Source organism: Carettochelys insculpta, chromosome 1 (assembly GCF_033958435.1).
Source record: "Carettochelys insculpta isolate YL-2023 chromosome 1, ASM3395843v1, whole genome shotgun sequence".
Taxonomy (NCBI): domain Eukaryota; kingdom Metazoa; phylum Chordata; order Testudines; family Carettochelyidae; genus Carettochelys; species Carettochelys insculpta.
Window position 1 is genome coordinate 370,726,941 of NC_134137.1, and position 16,915 is coordinate 370,743,855.

General features: G+C 44.9%; 1 protein-coding gene across 1 annotated transcript in view; it reads right to left on the reverse strand.

Moving 5' to 3' along the window:
* The window catches only part of TAF3 (TATA-box binding protein associated factor 3), a 174,367-nt gene extending 162,554 nt beyond the window's left edge, over positions 1–11,813 (reverse strand). The window contains exon 1 of the mRNA XM_075018174.1: positions 11,530–11,813. Coding sequence (XP_074874275.1) covers positions 11,530–11,695 — 166 coding nt within the window. The 5' untranslated portion in view covers positions 11,696–11,813. The remainder of the gene's footprint in view (positions 1–11,529) is intronic.
* Between the last annotated feature and the right edge of the window lie 5,102 nt (positions 11,814–16,915).

A 16,915-nucleotide genomic window follows, 5' to 3' on the forward strand; every position in this document is an offset into this window, starting at 1 on the left:
AATAAACTAGACAGATACAACTTACATGAGGCTATTATAAGGTGAGTGCATAACTGGCTGGATAACTGTACTCAGAGAGTAGTTGTTAATGATTCTCAGTCCTGCTGGAAAAGTATAACAAGTGGGGTTCCTCAGGGGTCTGTTTTAGGACTGGTTCTGTTTAATATCTTCATCAACTATTTAGATATTGGCACAGAAAATATACTTATTCAGCTTGCAGATGATACCAAGCTGGGAGGGGTTGCAACTGCTTTGGAAGACAGAGTCATAATTCAAAATGATCTGGATAAATTGGGGAAATGGACTGAGGTAAACAGGATGAAGTTTAATAAGGACAAATGCAAAGTGCTCCACTTGGGAAGGAACAATCAGTGTCACACATACAGAGTGGGAAGAGACTGTCTAGGAATGACTACAGCAGAAAGGGATCTAGGGGTTATAGTGGACCACAAGCTACATATAAGTCAACAGTGCGATGCTGTTGCAAAAAAAAAAAAAAAAAAAAAAAAAAAAAAAGCAAACATGATTCCAGGATGCATTAACAGGTGTGTATTAATAAGACATGGGAAGTCATTCTTCCACTCTACTCTCCGCTGGTTAAGCCTCAGCTGGAGTATTGTGTCCAGTTTTGGGCACCGCAGTTCAAGAAAGATGTGAAGAAATTGGAGAGGGTCCAGAAAAGAGCAACAAGAATTATTAAAGGTCTGGAGAATGTGACCTATGAAGAAAGGCTGAAAGAATTGGGCTTGTTTAGTTTGGAAGAGAGAAGATTGAGGGGGGGACATGATAGCGGTTTTCAAGTATCTAAAAGGGTGTCATAAGGATGAGGGACAAAACTTGTTCTTCTTGGCCTCTGAGGATAGAACAAGAGGCAATGAACTTAAACTGCAGCAAGGGAGGTTTAGGTTGCACATTAGGAAAAAGTTCCTAACTGTCAGAGTGGTCAAACAGTGGAATAAATTGCCAAGGAAGGTTGTGGAATCTCCATCGCTGCACATATTCAATTACAGGTTTGATAGATGTCTATCAGGGATGGTTTTGACAGTACTTTGTCCTGCCATGAGGGCGGGGGGTGGGGGGCACTGAACTCAATGGCCTCTTGAGGTCCCTTCCAGTCCTATGGCTCTATGATTAAACCAGAGCTGACTGTTGGACTGATCCTCACCTTATTTTATTATACCTTTACATCTCTATGTGGCTGAAATGAGTAAAAAATCATCAGTTGGGCACCTAACTACTGGCTAGCTGAATGATATGCCAATTGGCAAACATTTTTAAACACAGCTAACTACTGTTTTAGAAATTCTTCCAACAACCAGTGATGCCTTATTTGCTAAAAGGATATTCCTGGGTAACAAAGATACATAATACAGTAATCCTTCGATTTACGTGGAGGTGGTATCCTGGGCAACCTCCGCGTAAAATAAATGTTGTGTAAATTGGGAGGTTCTGTGGGAGCAGGCAGCTGAGGGAGATTGGGTGGGAGGCAGCCACGCGGCCCCCAGCTTCTGCTAGCTGGGGAGCCCAGCGCACAGACACCTACTTGCAGCACCAGTTCTTCCAGCTGAGAGAACCAGTGCTGCAAACAGCTGTCTGTCAGGGACCGCATCCTGACTCGTGGCGCTCCTGTCAGAGGCAGCAGTCTTGAGTCAGGCTGCCATCCTTCACAGGAACGAGGAAAAACTGCTCCTGTCAGGGATGGCAGCCTGACCTGTGGCTGCTGCCCTTGACAGGAGTAGCTGAGACCCCTGCCAGGAGCAGGAAACTGCTCCTGTCAGGGATGGCAAGAGTCAAGCTGCTGCCCCTTGACAGGTATGGTTTCCTGCAGACTAGTTCAACTAGAATGATTCTGAAATACTAGCTCTCCTTGATGTCAAACAACAAGTACATGCCAACACTTTTAGCTGATCCACTATATGGGTCAAAAAAGGCTAAATATAGGGTAAGTTGCAGCAGTCACAAATGCAAACTCCACCAAAAGCAAAACATGAGGTTTGACTGTAATGCAGAGGAACTACAGGCTTGTCCTGATAAATATGATTCCAAATATTTCTATGATGTGGTTAAAACTGTGTAAGGCCCTTCCTCACTTCCCCTGACATCAGTAACAAGTGCTGAGAGTGAATTTCTCATCATAGATTATACTACTGTCCACCAATGATGTTGTGAACATTTTAATGATCAATTTAATCATTCACCTCTGCTTTTGGAGGAGTTGCTGTACAATACCCATAGACTTTTTACAGTTACTGCCCTTGCCAATCTACCTGAACAAGCCAAGGTGTGGGGGAATGGTCAGGTCAAGAAAACGCATAAATTCCCACATCCCAATGCCATCCCAACTAAGATTTTCAAACAGAGGAAATCTCACTGACAAGCTCTTTGAATATTTCTTGTGCCTGGCTTCAAGAAATTACAATGAAACAACTGAAAGATGTCAACACTGTTACTATTTATATGTGTAAAACCTCAATGTATGGCTGTGGTAACTACAAAAGTATCTATTTACTTTTTAGGGGCTCATGATTTTTCCATAGATCCCCTTGAAGCAACTCATAACCCAAATTGTGGCTAATTTTTTGAGTCACAGTGCAACTTTTGTTCTCAGTGGAGCACTGATGACATAACTGCCATCATTCAACCATTACAAGAAAAAGTCACAAACACTACCAACCTTTGTACATTTCATTTCTTAGTCTAAGATAGACAACATATATATTCAATCACCCTGCCCTCTGCAAATCTGCTTGGTAAATTTGGGTGTCTGAACAAATTTATTAACATTATTTGACAGTTCCATGAAGGCACCGCTGGAAGAGTTAGTGATGATGGTGCTGCAATAGATCCATTTCCTATCACAAATGGGAGGAAGCAGCGATGTGACCTAGCTCCTAGCTTTATTGGTCTATTCTTTCCTGTAATGCTAAAGGAAGCCCTTTGTAGTGCATCAAATAGCATCTTTACACACATCCACGGGGTAATATCTTCCTCCTTTCCCATCCATATGCAAACACCAAGGTTGTAGAAGCACTGATCCAAGAACAGCGCTATGTTGACAACTGTGCCTTGATGATGCACACAAACAGCAATACAAGATCTTACAAATCACTTTGCTGCAGTATCTCCTATCTTTGACTTCACCACCAGCTGAATGAATATCAAGTAGAATCAGCTAGCTCCTCAACAACCTTACCAAGACCCATCAATAAGCCTGGAACTGCACTCCAAGCTATCAAAGAGTTTACTTACTCCAGCAAAGTTAAACAATGAAGCAAAAAAATCAACCATGAAGTGGATAAGTGAATTAAGAAAGCCAGCACCACATATGCTCACCAGTGTTTCCTCTAATTTTTTCCATTCATGTGCTGAATTAATTTTGTTATGTGCACTATAGGTAATGTGCATATATGTACCACCAGTAGAAACACAAAGTCTAGATGCTACACTTGATCTTATTTAAGAAGTTACCACGGGGATAATTACTCCAGCTAGGACAAGTTTAGGCATCTTACAACTCATTACTCAAAGGCTACATCTACACTAGCATTCCTCTTTTGAAAGATGCATGCAAATGAAGGAAAATGAAAATGCAAATGAGGCACAGATTTACATATTTGGGACCTCATTTCCATACTTTTCTTTCAAAAGAGCTTCTTTCGAAAAAAGAAAGCAGTGCAGATGCATCTCTTTTGAAAGTAAACCCCCATCTTCGAGAGAACCCTTCTTCCTTCAAAAAAAAGGAAGAAGGTTCTTGCAAAGCTGGGGATTACTTTCGAAAGAGCTGTGTCTACACTGCATTTCTTCTTTTGAAAGAACCTCCTTTGAAAGTAGAATATGGAAATGAGGTGCCAGATATGTAAATATGCACCTCATTTGTATTTTTGATTTCCCTCATTTGCATGCCTCTTTTGAAAACGGAATGCTAGTGTAGACGTAGACAAAGTGTAAGGGAGCAATAAAATTATAAAATACACAAGCCAGACAAAAACTAAAATAAGAAGTATCAAGCAACAACAATAATACAAGTATGTGTTGGGAAGTGAGTGTTAAAGACAAAGGCTATATCTACACTATGTTCCTCTTGCAAAAGAGGAATGCAAATGCGGGAGATTGAAAATGCAAATGAAACACTGATTTACAAATCTTGTGCTTCATTTGTATAATCTCATGCAATCACGTCTCCAGTAGAGACTTTTCCAAAACAAAAGCAACCATGTAGATGGGGTTTCTTTAGGGGGGGGAAAAAAAAAAAAACATTTTTGAAAGAATGCTTCTTCCTATATTTTTCAGTAAGAAGGGTTCTTTCAAAAAGGGTTTTGTTTTGTTTTTTCCCCCGAATGAACCCCGCCTACACAGTTACTTTTGGAAAAGTCTCTTCCAGAAATACAATCACATGAGATATGCAAATGAAGCATGAGATTTGTAAATCAGCACTTCATTTGCATTTTCGATCTCTCTCACTTGCATTTCTCTTTCAAGAGAGGAATGTAGTATACACGTAGCCAGAGTGCATATTTGTGTGCAAACATGTGAGACAGACACAAACTGTGCGGGAGACAGACACTCACACTACCCTGCTAAATAGGTAAGTGCTCAGCAGTCTGAAGCCTGCTTCTTTAGCCACAGCAGCTGCTGCCAGCAAGCTCCACACATCCCATTCCTAAGCCTTGTATCCTCCCCACCTGTGCCCTGTGGAGATGGGTTTAAAGGGCAGGGAGAGGGAAACACCCTGTCGTCAGTGGCCCCTTCCTTCCCCACACTCTCTGCACAGCAAGCAGAGTGCTCCCAGGAGCATCAGGCCAGTGGCTCCTTGGTAGAGGGCAAAAGCAGCGTGGCCGGGGGCTAGCGCGCTCTCGCTCTGTGTGTGAGTGTGAGTGAGAGAGGGACTACTGAAATGTTTGGCACTTGACAGCTTGCTGTGTAGCTGCACAGCTTAGAGACAACTTAAATGGTCTCCATCACCAAATCTGGAAGCAACACAGAATCCATCAGTGAATAAAAATCAAAATCCCCAATGTTACTGTCTTCACAACATCGCTTCACAGCTGTAAAACACGGATGTGCTACCAGTGACACATTACAAAGCTTCCCAGCTTCCATCTGTCTGATGATTGATGAGTATCAAATAGCAGGACAGAAAGTTTTAGCACTCTTAAGTTCAGCAGTTTTCAATAAATGACAATGGGAAAAAGCTTTCAGATTTATTCAAACCTACAGTAAAAGCTTTGTTATCTGGCACTTTAATACTTGAAAAACTTCATTAACTGGCATCTGCCATAGATAGCAATACATTTCCCCCTTCAGTTAACTGGAAAAATTCTAACAGAGAGGAAGCCGTGCTAGTCTATACACTATCAAAATAAAAAGCAGTCAAGTAGCACTCTAAAGACTAGCAAAATAGTTTATTAGGTGAGCTTTCGTGGAACAGACCCACTTCTTCAGACCATAGCCAGACCAGAACAGACTCAATATTTAAGACACAGAGAACCAAAAACAGTAAGCAAGGAGGACAAATCAGAAAAAGATAATCAAGGTGAGCAAATCAGAGAGTGGAGGGGTGGGAAGATCAAGAATTAGATTGAGCCAAGTATGCAGACGAGCCCCTATAGTGACTCAGAAAGTTCCCGTCACGATTTAAACCATGTGTTAATGTTCCGAATTTGAATATAAATGTCAGTTCGTCCGCTTCCCTTTCTACAAAGGAGCGATAATTTCTTATCAGTAACACACATACCTTGAGGTCATTGACAGAATGCCCCATTCCATTAAAATGTTGACTAATCCAGATACACAAACCAGTTAGTCAACATTTTAATGGAATGGGGCATTCTGTCAATGACCTCAAGGTGTGTGTGTTACTGAAAAGAAATTATCGCTCCTTTGTAGAAAGGGAAGCGGACGAACTGACATTTATATTCAAATTCGGAACATTAACACATGGTTTAAATCGTGACGGGAACTTTCTGAGTCACTATAGGGGCTCGTCTGCATACTTGGCTCAATCTAATTCTTGACCCTCCCCTCCATCCCTCCACTCTCTGATTTGCTCACCTTGATTTATCTTTTTCTGATTTGTCCTCCTTGCTTACTGTTTCTGGTTCTCTGTGTCTTAAATATTGAGTCTGTTCTGGTCTGGCTATGGTCTGAAGAAGTGGGTCTGTCCCACGAAAGCTCACCTAATAAACTATTTTGCTAGTCTTTAAAGTGCTACTTGACTGCTTTTTGTTTTGGAAAAATTCTGATAGTGATCCAGTACCATTTTCCAGTGTTTGTGGAATCTGTGTTTGTGTGGTAGCCTGAGGCAGTAGAGAAACAGTAAATTACAGTTCTGTATGCAGTAACAGTGTTAAAATGTGTAGTGTTAAGTAAAGTTTTCTAATTTCTTAAACACTGTTTGAGTTTTGTGAAAAAAAGCTTGGGTAACCAGCAACGCCCATTCCCCATGCACACGGATTAACAAAGCTTATACTGTAATTAAAATGAGATGTTCAATAATTTGTAACCAAAGAGACATGAAAATTAATGAATGGCTATATAGTAATGGGCAAATCATAATAAATACTACATAATATATAGTGCGTATTACTGATATTTGATCTATATCATTTGCATACTGTTCTCCATCCAGCTGAAACTGCTACACAGAATATGCCTACAGACATCCTGAAAGGTGGATTGCAGCTTCCTTCTGATGCACAGAATTTGTCTACACACAATTGATTGGAACATTTATTATAACCTCTGTTCCCTCTTCAATCCATTCAGAATGCTTCTGCAAAGCTTATTTTCCTAGTCCATTGCTCTGTCTTCATCATCTCTCTCTTTGCAGTTCTCTGCTGGCTCCCCTCTTTGTATTATCACTACCTCATGCTGCTGCTTTTTCGCTTTCAAGACCTTTCATGGCCATTTCTCACTCCACCATCTATTACTGAGCTGTCAAAGCTTGCCTCCAATCAGCACACAATGCCAGCCTCCATCACCCATATAATTACATTTTCAAACAAACATCTTCATGCTTTCTTCCATACTGCACCTCATACTTGTGAGGCATTCCCACAAACAACTGCAAGGCTACTTTTAAATCCTTCCTCAAAACTCTCCACTGCTATGATACCTACAAAAGGCCTAATAAAAAGCGGCATGCCTACCATCACTATCGCTTGAGCATCTCCATGTATAAGCCTATCTGTTGCCTCTTATTTCATTCTTAGATTGTAAACTCCTTGTTGTAGGATCATCTCTTAATTCTGCATGCATACAGGGCCTAGAGCAATGAGCCCTGGTCCATGCCAAGATCTCCCAGGCATTATGATAATACACAATTATCATAATAATCATCTTAAAACTGCCTCGGTGATTGTTTGTGAATCATCTTGTCAAAAACAAGAACCTGCACCTGAACTGCTAGCTGACCAACAGTTGAACACCCTGAACAATAAGACTCCTAATTTACTCAAAGTCATTCCAAGTCTTCTCTGAAGCACTTCGCAGCATTAAGTCAGTGGCTGTTCACTGCGTACACCCACAGCTGAAATCACTCCTGTTCCTGCCTTGTTCCTATGTCCTGCTCCAGACCATTCCAGCCCTGCTTTTTCCTTACCTTGTTCCCGACTCCAGCTCTGGCTCTTTGATTTTGTTTCAGGCCTCTGACTTCTGCGCTTTACCACCATTTCTCTGACCACTAGACCTGACCATCCATGCCCCAGGTCATAATAGGTCTCCACTCCCATTTGAAATCATAGCATTTCTGACAACTACAACTATTGCCTACCTAGAAAAGTAACATTAGGAAAATACTGAGTAATATTTACAGATCGCTTCTAATGTGCTACAGCAAATGGAAGCAAGAAAGTCAGAAAAACCATCATTTTGCTTGTTAACTGAGAAAATGTGGACCCTATTCTGCCATTTTTCAGCACAGAACCACGGTATATAGTTTTCACATTTCAGTTACTGAAAAATCAAAACTGTTCAGTTTACAACTGCCAAGATTCCATCCTCCTCCAAGTAAACAGCTGCCAACCCTGAGGCAAGTCAAACTGATCCAAGGGTCAAACTGGATAGTTTCTAACTAATACATCAAAAACAGAGACTCTATAACTGAAACTTAGTTAACAATTTCGTTTACTATATAAGGCTGTGTCTACACTAGCTCCCAACTTCGAAGGGAGCATGGTAAGTAGGATATTGGGAGATTACTAATGAAGTGCTGCGGTGCATATGCAGCACTTCATTAAGCTAATTCTCCCCCGCTGTGGCAACTTCAAAGTGGCACACTTCGAAGTGCAGGCTTGCATGTAGCTGCGGCTCACCCGTGGGTACTTCAAAGTGTCCAGGTTACTTCGAAGTCCCTTTACTCCTCAAAAGAGTAGTATAGTCAACAACATTGTTAACTAAGTTCCAATTACAGAGTCTCTGTTGTTGATGTGTTAGTTAAAAACTAACCAGTTTGACCCTTGGATCAGTTTACTCAAAAGAGTAAAGGGACTTTGAAGTAGCCTGGACGCTTCGAAGTACCTGCGGGGTAGCCACAGCTACATGCAAGCTGGCACTTGGAAATTTGCGGCTTCAAAGTTGCCACGGGGGAGAATTAGCTTAATGACGTGCTGCATATGCACTCCCAACACCGTACTTACCACACTCCCTTCGAAGTTGGGAGCTAGTGTAGACACAGCCCAAGAATCACAAGAGAATGTAGCTCATTCTCCCATATCTGAACTGTGCTGTACTGTAAAAGCTTTTAGCAATGAAAAGCACACCCAAAGTCTAAATATACCTGGGCAGGAGCGAGATCTGTTGAGTAACAGGTTGTGCTTGAGAGAAAAATATCAGTGTGAGTTAGAGACTATAAGAAACATTATATGACAAATGTAATGTATAACCCCCCCATACAACAGGATATCCCCTTGTAACAGACTATACTTCCTTCCCCTCCATACATTCATCAAGAAAATTTGCCCAGTTTCCCAAATTGCAGTAAATGTGTCACACACCTCAGATAGCCAAAATAAGAACATATATTACAATGCCCCTATTGCCTAATCACAAACAGTAGACCCTGCCAACATACACGATTTCAACTTATGCTTTCCTTATATTAACACAAGTTGAAAATGTGAGTGGAGGGGACCCAGGAACCAGGTGGCAGTCTGGTTCCCAGCTCCCCTCTGCTTGCAGAGCCAGGAAACTGACTAGCACAGCAGCACTGGTTAGTTTCCTAGCTCCAGCAAGTGGCAGGGACCTGGAGACCAGGGGGGCAGCTCCTCACCACTCCCAGGCACTGGAAAACTGACCAGTGCAGTGCTGGTCAGTTTCCCAGCTCTGCAAGTGCTGCTATGCTTGTCAGTCTCCTGGCTCTGTACGCAGAGAGGAGCTGGCAGCAGCCTGGCTCCCAGCTCCTCCCCACTTGTGCGAAATTTGAGTTACGTGTGGTTGCCCAGAAATGCAATCTACCTGTAACATGGGGGTCTACTGTACATACATACCCGCTCCCTGGCCTCACAAATCTCACAGTAACTATGGAAATGTAGGCTAAACTCTGGAAGGTAACGCTGTTTCAAACTTCTCAGACCACTCTGGTCCATCCGACAAGATATCTTGGTCCCCCATAATATATCTTCTCCATTCCAAATTCAGATGGATCAAACTAACGGCAATAGATCCAGCCCAAGTGCTGTGAGTAAGCAAACCTTCTCTTTTATTCCAGTCTGATGTGGCCTTATATTCCACCTTACCATAAATATCTATACATCACCATTCATCTTAGCATTTAGGTGTGAAACTTACAAGTATGATAACTGCACTGGTAGATCCCCTGCACTGGTGGGACATGAGAGTTATACTAACACTATCTCTTGCCTTCCTCCTGCTTCCTCCTGCCCCCAAATCTAGACTTACACTTTTTCTCATGAGCAGTGGTAGGCTCAGTCCAGTCTCTGCATATAGCCAAAAACACATAGTTCTGAGGCTCCCCTGCCACAAAAAGCCCTCAGATTCAACAAACTCAGAGCATGACAATAGCCACACTCCCCGCATTCTCCTGAACTACAGCTTACAGTGAAATTGGTATCCAGGGCCTCCCAGCCCCCTGATCCCAATTGACCGTAGACATAAAGAAACAGTAGTACTCTTCCCTACTTCTCAATTCCCATTAGTATTGTGTCAGCCCTTTAGTAAACATGGATCTATATTGACCCCCTCCAGACTCCAGCATAACCGTGTCTGCCAAATGCCCCCCACATTCACTGAACTTACACTACGATGACACCTCAGCTCTGCAGTTCTCATGGCTCCCAATTTCCCTGCACTCACAGAGCTAGCACTAGCAGTGGCAACCCCACCACTCACCTAATCTCTCCATAGTTAGAGTGAGCAGTCATGGATGACAGCCCTGCCCAGGCCAAGCTGATGCCTTCCCAGGTCCCTCCACTTACAGAGCAGACAGTGGCATCCCTAGCCCCACACTGACTGCACGTTAGCAGAGCTCTTCAGAGTGGTGGCTCTTGCCCACCCCCAAGTTTCACAGTACCCCAGCACTCACCTGGCCATGACAACCCCAGGCCACCCCATCACTCCCACACACACAGGAGGCACAAGTGGCTCAACTGCACCCCATTGCCCTTTCACTCACAGATCCCCCATGCACCCTACAGTCACAGTGCAGACAGTGGCAGCTCTGGACCACCAAGTCCACATCCTGTTCCCTGCATTCACTGAGGTTACAAAAGTAGACCCCACCTCCCACCTTCTTCACGTCTCCTCTCCCCCTTCACTGACACAACAGGCAATGGCAGCCCCAGACTCCTCTCTCCATGGTTCCCTCCCTGCACAGAGAGCTGCAGTTTCAGCCCCGCCCCCCCCAAATCTCCATGGCTCCCATCCCCCAACCCACACTAACAAAACAGGCAATAGCAACCTCAGCCCCTCATATCCATAGCTGTCATCCTTCCTGGACAGAGCAGACAGTAGCAGCCCAAAGCCCCCATCTCCATGACTCCCTCTTTACACTAACAGCTGCATGCTGGCCCCCCATCTCCACCGATCCCACCACTCATGCCCTGCCAATGGCAGCCCTAACCCCACGTCTGCCTCCCCTCCCTTCCCTTTGACCATGGAAGCCCTAGCACCACATCTGCACGCCGCCCCACACGCTGACAGTGCAGACACACGCCCCTGTCTTCACAGCTCCCCCTGACTCCCATGCTGACAACAGCAGCCCCAGCCCCCACCTCTACGCCCCCCCCCCACACACACACAATGACACCAGCACCCCCTTCATTCACTGCAGGGGCTCTTACCCGCAGCTCCATAGTTCCCCTCCCCGGCACAACAGGCAGTGCCAGACCCGACCCCTCAACTCCATGATCTTCCCCGCACTGATAAGGGCAACCCGGACCCCCACCGCCACGCCCCCCGCCACTGACAGCAGCCACCACGGCTCCCACCGCCATGCCCCCCACTGACAGCGCAGCCCCAGCGCGCCGCTTCCGCACTGACAGCGGCTCGGCTCGGCGCCCGGCCCGCACTCACACAGCTCGCAGTAGCGGTGGCAGCCCCGGCCCAGCCCCTGCAGGTAGCGCTGCAGCACGTCGGTGAGGAGGTCGCAGGCCGAGATCTGCACCGAGTCCCAACCCAGCGCCTGGCAGATCTGCGCCACCGAGACCCGCAGCAGGCACCGCGAGTAGCTCTCGCACATCCCGGCCGGATCGGCTCGGCTCGGCTCGGCTCAGCGCGGCCCGGGCCCGCCGCCCGCCATGGCGCGGCGGGAGGAGGCTCACGCGCAGGCCCCGGAGCCCGCCGCCGCCGCCGCCGCCATCTTGGGGTCGCGCCTCCCGGCCGGCCGCGACTAGCCAGGCCACGCTGCTCCAGCGCCGACCGCATCGATGGGGAGGGCGCTCAATCGATTGCTCTGGCCTCCAGCGGGGCCGGGCGAGCCTGGTTTGGGACACGGGAGAGGACTTTGCTCAGCTGGTGTGAGAGGCAGAACTTGGGGGGGCGGGGGGGGGCCGAGAAAAACGGTGTCACGTGTCAGGATTAGGACGATGGGGGCGGAATTCGCCTGAGATCCAGCTGGGAAAATACCAGTTCGTATCTTTATTCATCATTGCCGCCCACCGCTGCTAAAGCGAGCCGCATAGATCCGCCAAACCAACGGGAAATCCGGGGGCACCGTGCAGACGTTTTGGAGCAGAAGTCTTTGTGCGCAAAGCATTGCTTCATCCCGTGCAATGTAGCGGGGAGTCCAGAGCCATCCACATCTGCAGCGGCAAGTAACCGCAGACCTAAAGTGGCTATCCACAGATTTGCAGGGTTCTAGAAACCAAATAGGTAGTTGCACACGTGAGCCGCAACTAGCTGCATTCACACCAACATTTACTTACCGATATAAATCATTATCAGAGGGGTAGCTGTTAGTCTATATGTCCAAAAGCAACAAGAATTTCTCGGGCACCTTATGTTTTGCAGCATAAGCTTTAGTGGGCAAAGACACACTTCATCAGATGCAGAGAAAGCAGGTATCCGCGGAGTTGCAGAACTCTGGTAATGATCAGACAGTGACAGTGGGAGGTGCAGCTCTAGTAGTAACATGCACTGCGGACGACAACAGATAGGGAACTTTGCACAAGTTTGCTGTACAAGAAGGTGAGAGAAGGGGCTAGTGCAGCCTACAGTTAGTGTGCAATTGCATAACATTCTAGACAGTATGTCCTAGGTAGTAGAGTGAAGATTTCTATTTAGAGATACCCAGAAATACCCGTTAATTGGAATTTCCTGTTAAGGGGCAGATAACTGAGCTTTTATTGTATTATTGTTGTGATGTGATTTCTGGAATGGATGTAACATTCCAGATATAGTTGCACCAAAGATATTCATAGGTATGGTACTTGTTACTCCATGGCTGGGTCTACACGTCCCCTTTCCTTTCGAAAGGGGCATGTTATTGAGTGGGTTTGAAAGATGCTAATGAGGCGCTGCAATGAATGTGCAGTACCTCATTAGCATAACAGCAGCCGTGGTGATTCAAAAGTGCAGCTTTTCGAATCACGCGCAGCCCGTTGAGACGGGACCTTCTGAAAGGACCCCCCAGTTTTTAAAAGCTCTTATTCCGATCACCAGATAGGAAGAAGGGCTTTCGAAAACTGGGGGGGGGGGGGGGGGAGATTCTATGAGAAGGTCCAGTCTTCATGGGGGGTACGCAATCTGAAAAGCCGCACTTTTTGAATGGCTGCAGCTACCATTATGCTAATGAGGCACTGCACATTCATTACAGTACCTCATTAGCATATTTCAAACCCACTCAGTAACATGCCCCTTTCAAAAGGAAGGGGCATGTGTAGACACAGGGCATAACAACATACAGCTTAAAGTTGTATTAGCCTTCTTTACAATAAACCCTTATGCTCACTGCTTGTAGGGCTGGGGTCATAGTGTGGTACATAGGAAATATGGACCAAAATAGAGACAAATTTAGAGTAAATTGTGGGAAGGCACAGATGGCAGTGCGTTGTGCTCGGTTGGGACTTCTCTCAAGGAATTGGAAGGAGCCCCAGCTTGTTTACTCTTCCACTCTTATCCTGCACTAACAGTCTTTCTAGTTTCTCTTCCATACTAAAAGAACAGCAGTCATTGCAACAGGAGAGCCACATCCACTCAGCTTCTGTGCCTGCACTCCTGTCCAATCCAGAAAGTGGCCTTTCCTTTCCCACACAAAACACCTTTTGAACTGACAGGAAAGTGGGACATCCAGCAGCCTTTGTCCCAGGCAACTTCTCATTAAATCCCTTGCCCTCTAAAACCTTCCCTTTTCTGTGTATGTTGCTAATCTCCAGCCACAGAAGGTGCAGACAATGAATTTAGTTGAGAGAGAATATAATTATCCAGGTTGGAGTTTGGCGAAGACACCAGGTTGAAATACATCTAACAAGAAGTGATATGTGATCTTTACATAATGGAGGTATGCTGGTCTTCAGTTTTGTCTAAGGACAGGTGTATACTACAGAATTAGACTGAACTATGTTACATTAACATACAGCCAGTGCAATAAGTGAGTTGGTTTCCTAAGGTCACCTTATGTTCCTTAGGTCTTCACCAGGAGCATTTAGACTGATTTAACTGCCACTTTGGAACATTGGAGATTGGTTTCTGAAAAGCACCAATAGTCAATGTAAACAGTGTCTATACTGACACCAGTTTCATCTAATACAGTAAACCCTCAATTTTAGACCCCAATTTTTAGAACTTTGGGAACAATGGACATCCCCCCATTTTTCCTGAAGTCTGCTGGGGTCAGGAAAATTCTCAGTCCCTCCCCTCCAAAAAGTAAAGGGACTTACCTGTGCTGGGGCCTAGAGGAACTGCCACCTCCTCCATCAGAGCTGCCCATGCTCCTCCCAGCAGGGGTGGGGTGCAAGTGCCATCTTCATGCAGTGGGGTGTCAGCCATGTGGAGGTCCAGTGGCTCCTCCAGTATGGAGATATGCATATCAGCTGGAAGGGACCTTGGGAGATCATTGAGTCTAATCCCAGCCCCTCTTGGGAGGACCAAGCACCATCCTGGAGGGTTTTTTTTTTTTAAAATCTATTTACCCCAGATGGCCTCCTCAAGGATCAAATTCACAACTGGGGGTTTAAGCAGGCTAATGCTCAAACCACTAAGCTATTGCTGCCCATGGCTTATGCTCATAAGTCAGGTTTCTTGTTTGTTTGTTTGTTTTGGGGGACAAGGGGGACTCAATATAGGGGATCCTGGCAGGGGCGGTAAACTCTCACATTTACTGGACCTTTGGGAACAACGGGCAACCTTCTCCCTCAACTGGTTCATTAAATCAAGGATTTACTATACTCCTTCGGGAATTCTGGGCCAAATAATAAATTCTGCACACAATATTTTAAAAATCTGCATATTTTATTTGCCAAAATAATGCAATATAGTCATGTTTGTTTCAATATTTTATGTAATTTATTCAAGTTACAATAAAATGAATGGAAAATGGGATTGGGAAGCAGTGGAGGAAAAATCCCTAAAGCCCCTTGCCTAACAGGCACAGCTACGTTTGAATCTCCATTTCTAGTTATTAGTCAACAAATATGTGCAGTCATGTCCTCAGTGTTACATCATATGTAATGAAAGGCTAGGGAATCAAACTCAAAATTTACAGGAAATTTTTGGGTCCAAAAATTTAGACCTGTTCCGATCACTAAAGCACCATAAACAAAAATAAGGCAGTGTGAAGGAGCATTAAAACTTTTACCTGTTTCGGACTCCTGGGGGAATTCACAAGGAAAATGGGAACAATTCACTAAACAGGCAGGCTGGTACCCTCTGCTCTGCATGAGGTGACAGGGCCTGTCCCACACCCAGCTTCTCAGAAACACCCCAGAGCACTGCCCCTCCATGCCAAGTGTACTGCAATAGTGAGAGAGAGGGGAAGTGTGGGTGGGTGTCTCCCCCCCAAACCCCACTGATTTCTCTCTGTATCTGCTGCTTCAGGTACCTAAATGAACCTGTCTGTACTGCCAAGGAGAGATGCATGACCATTTTTGCAGCTTCCCTATGTTTCCCCTTCAGACATTTTTCGGCAGGCAAGTAAAGAAATCTATGAAGAACGTAAACTATGCCTATGCACAATGACGCACAATGTCCCCAGGAGTAACCTAACTACATTGACTTAAGCATTATACTTCTTGCACAAGTGGAGTTAAATCAGTATAGTGGGCAAGTTACGTTGGTGGATGCTAAATTTTAGTGTAGATGTTTAGAGTTAGGTCAACTTAAGCTGCCTTCTGTTAACTGTAGAAGAAATCAGGCCTAAGACAGGCCCATTATTGATTTAGTATTGCTGCCATAGACCCCAGGGCACCTACCTCATCAACACCATTTTGGAGCATGCTGCGTTCTTCCTTGGAGTTCTGAAGCTTTCAACATTTTCACTTGTGTCATTTAACACAAATCAGTTAAAGAGATAACTGCAGATAGGAAGGCAGCACAAGGAATTGCAGGGGGGGAAAAAAAAAACAAAAAAACAAAAAAACAGCACAAATGGAGGATATACCCCAAACTAGTGCTTATTGAAATGCTCTTTACTTTCATTGCACTGTTTAGTACTATAAACATGAAACACCATAGTAGCATGAGTTCCACTGTTACATGTTCACTGTTCTTGTAAGCAAGACATCATGTCTCTTATGACAGCAGATCCAACTTACTTAGTAGGGGACAGGAGGGAGCAAAGCCAAGCCCCATTCTTATGCAATTTGGAAGGTGCCTGGAATTAAGACTGTGTATGGTTAGGACCCTTCAATCCCTGTTCCGCTCTCTTAAGTGTATAGTGTTCTTCGCAGAGCAACTGAAGCAATCAGGTATACACTTACTTTTTTGTCCTATGCTCACCTGATCTGCTAGACCCACATAAAACCAGCTGATCGAAGATTTAGGTGGGTGATGCTGGCAGAACATTCTACAGTTATGCATCAGTGAGGACTCCTTCACTTCCTTTATTTGTTCACCGGAGTTTATTAATCTTTCGGTCATGCTGCAAGGCTGTTTACACAAAGTTTTGATTTAGCAGGATGCATGATTAGGGCAAATAGAATGGGCAAGGTTATAGTCCAAGGCTATCCAACTGAAGACATTAACTGAGAAGAGTTAGTCCTTGCTGTCCAAATACTAGAACAAGTATCAGAAAGGTAGCCGTGTTCGTCTATCTTCAAAAACAAGAACACTTGTGGTACCTTATAGACTAACATATTTTGGAGCATAAGGTTTCATGGGCAAAGACCCGCTTCAGTGACTACTTCCACTTTTAATCTCATGAAGGTCTAATTTCATAGGCACTTTCTAGAGAAAAGAGAATGGAAATTCCAGACCATTAGGTTTTTGGGTAGGACAACCTTCAGAACAGCACAAGCCATTGATT